Source organism: Bos javanicus, chromosome 7 (genome assembly GCF_032452875.1).
Source record: "Bos javanicus breed banteng chromosome 7, ARS-OSU_banteng_1.0, whole genome shotgun sequence".
NCBI lineage: Eukaryota > Metazoa > Chordata > Mammalia > Artiodactyla > Bovidae > Bos > Bos javanicus.
The window spans coordinates 7,040,524-7,043,302 of NC_083874.1; the positions used below are offsets into that span (position 1 = coordinate 7,040,524).

Here is a 2,779-nt window from a genome sequence, read left to right on the forward strand (position 1 = left end):
TTAAAGTAAGACATAAAAATAAGTAAAAAGATTTATGATTTTGACTCCATTGAAAAAACTTCATATGAAAAAGCCCATAAAGTTTAAATTCAAAGGCACTTTGAAGTGTATTTTTGCTTAATATATAACATATAAAGATGTAAAGAACTTCTACAAATCAGTAAGAACAGCTCTTTAGAGAGTTGCTATAAACAGGAAATCCATAGTCAAGGAAATGTGAATGGCCAAAAAACTTATGAAAATATATCATCCTCACTAGAAATCAGGGACATTGAAAGTAAAACAATCAGGAAACGTAATTTTCTTTCATGAAATTGGCAGAAATTTGAAGTTATTAAAAATGTTGCTGATGTAGTTGGGGAAATGAACACATATTCATCGATGACAGTCTCTGCAGAACAATTTGGCAATTTTTATTAAAACTAAAAATGCATGCACTTTATGATAGACTGATTCATCTTCTAGAAATCTTGATTGTGTGTGAGAAGCAAGAAGAAGAAGAAGAAGAGGGAAGAGATAAGTGATCCAGTGCTTCTGACAAGGTTAATGGTGTAGACAAAGGTAGAGGAGGAACCTAAACCAGATCTGAAATCAGTTTGCCCACTGAACATGGCTTAAAGCCTTTCATTCCTTCTGTCAATACTCATAAGGTATCCAAGAAATAAAACCACCCCTCCCCAAGGAACCTTATTCTTTTCTATATTTCCTCCACTACATCTACCACAGTGGGACAGTTCTAAAAAGTATTTTAGGTTTTGGGAGGAATAAACACATCTCAAGTCTATCTCTTTGAAACTTCAAGCCTATTTCTTGTAACTTCAGGGAAGCTTTAATGGGTCTGGGAGGAGCAGGGGTAGGAATTAAAGGGAAGGGCAGTAGCAAAGACTCTGGCTTCATCTTACTGGTTTGTAATACTGCATAAAACATTCCCACTCCACCCCCCTTATCCGGTCAGTCCTTCATGCAGTAAGACCATTATAAGGGCTCCCAGTCATGCCTCTGACTTTAACTTCACTTATGACCTCAGAGTGATCAGCTCAAGGATGACTGTGGCCAGAACATTATTGTCAGAGCACGAGCCCCTCAATTCCATTTTTTGGGGCTTGGATTTCTAGAGTTGGATTTGATTTATTGCTCACTGTATGTAAATGTATAAGAATGGGATAATGTGGGGTACTAATAGGTGGCCAAAACATTTACAAGCTGTGATCCTGTGGTCCATCTCTGTTCTTGGGTTGACAGTTTTGTAGTAAAATTTTTCTTTGATTTAAGACAAACAAACCCTTCCTCTTGTTTAAATAATTGGGATCATTAAATCCACTAGAGAAAAAGCGAGTCTTGGAGGAGGAAGGGAGCTGGTCAGAATATGTCTTGAACCACATGGACTGCAAACCAAAGATGGGTCTCAACTGTAAGGCAGGGTCCTTGGGACAACTGGGCATCCCCCAGGAGGTCATCTCTTTGATCTGAAGCCAGTTCTGAAAAGAATCCTGACCAAAGCCATTTGAACTTCTCTGTTCCTCAGGCTATAGATTAGGGGGTTGAGCATGGGAGTGATGAGACTGTAGAAGAGGGAGACCACGTTGTCCTGCTGTGGGGTGTGGTAGGTGCCTGGTACCATGTACATGAACACTGCTGCCCCATAGAAGAGCCCCACCACAGTGATGTGCGAGGAGCAGGTGGTGAAGGCCTTGTGTCGGGCCTCAGCTGAGTGCATATGAAGAACAGCCCCCAACACGTGGCTGTAGGAGGTGGCGATGAGTGCCAGAGGCAGCACCAAGATCAGCACCCCGGAGATGGACAGCGCCAACTCATAGGCAGAGGTGTCTGCACAGGAGAGCTTGAGTAGGGCAGGCAGCTCACAGAAGAAGTGGTCCACAGTGTGTGAGGCACAGTAGGGGAAGTGCAGAGTGATGGAGGTCTGGATGGAGGCTACAAGCACACCTGACAACCAGGAGGTGCCCACCATGAGCAGGCAGACCTGACGTCTCATGAGCACAGGATAATGCAAGGGGTGGCACACGGCAATGTAGCGGTCATAAGACATGAGGGATAGCAAGACGCCCTCAGAGACACCTATAAGCATCAAGAAGAACATCTGAGCTGCACAGCCTCCAAAGGAGATGGTGCCTTCTTCCTCCAGGAAGTCAGCTGCCATCTTGGGAATGGTGACCAGTGGAAAGCCAACATCCAACAAGGAGAGCTGGCTGAGAAGAAAGTACATGGGTGTGTGGAGCCTGGCATCTGTGTGGATCAGGAAGGTCAGGATTGCATTGCCCAGAAGGCCCATCGTGAATGTGGCAGCCACCAGGGAGAACAGGGTCAAATGTGGCCCTGAGTGGTTGAAAAGGCCCATGAGAGTGAAGTCCGAGGTCACTGACTGATTTGTTTCCCTCACCCTCTGAGAGGCATCACTCATCTGCAGGAAGAACAGGGTATTTGCAAGGAGTCTCAGTGGGGAAAATTTCATCTTATATGACAACTGAAATTGTTTAATAATGACTGCCTGGAGTCTCTTAAGAAGGACTGATGGGCACGTTTAGTCTCAGTAGGAAAAAACCCCACCATGATTGATTCATTATGGGAGATGGGGAACAGCAAAATAAAGCCCTAATTTTACTATTTCTGTGTAAAAGTCGTGCCTTCACCTTCCAGGAGAGCGCTACCCACCAAGGCTTGCAGTTAAACCCTCTGTACCCATGCTGGAGAGTGAAAGACAGCAGCAGTGGCATATTGGAACACACTCCATCCCAAATGCCCTGGTGTCAAAGCAGAGATG

At 44.5% G+C, this 2,779-nt stretch overlaps 1 protein-coding gene across 1 annotated transcript; it reads right to left on the bottom strand.

Annotated features, from left to right (window-relative positions):
* Positions 1-1,399: 1,399 nt before the first annotated feature.
* LOC133251775 (olfactory receptor 2Z1-like) lies at positions 1,400-2,470 on the bottom strand. The gene has a single exon (XM_061424567.1). The coding sequence runs from the start codon at positions 2,468-2,470 to the stop codon at positions 1,454-1,456; it is 1,017 nt and encodes a 338-aa protein (XP_061280551.1). The 3' UTR covers positions 1,400-1,453.
* Between the last annotated feature and the right edge of the window lie 309 nt (positions 2,471-2,779).

Coding starts and splice junctions, on each gene's coding strand:
- LOC133251775 (XM_061424567.1), bottom strand. CDS start 2,470: ATGAAATTTTCCCCACTGAGACTCCTTGCAAATACCCTGTTCTTCCTG.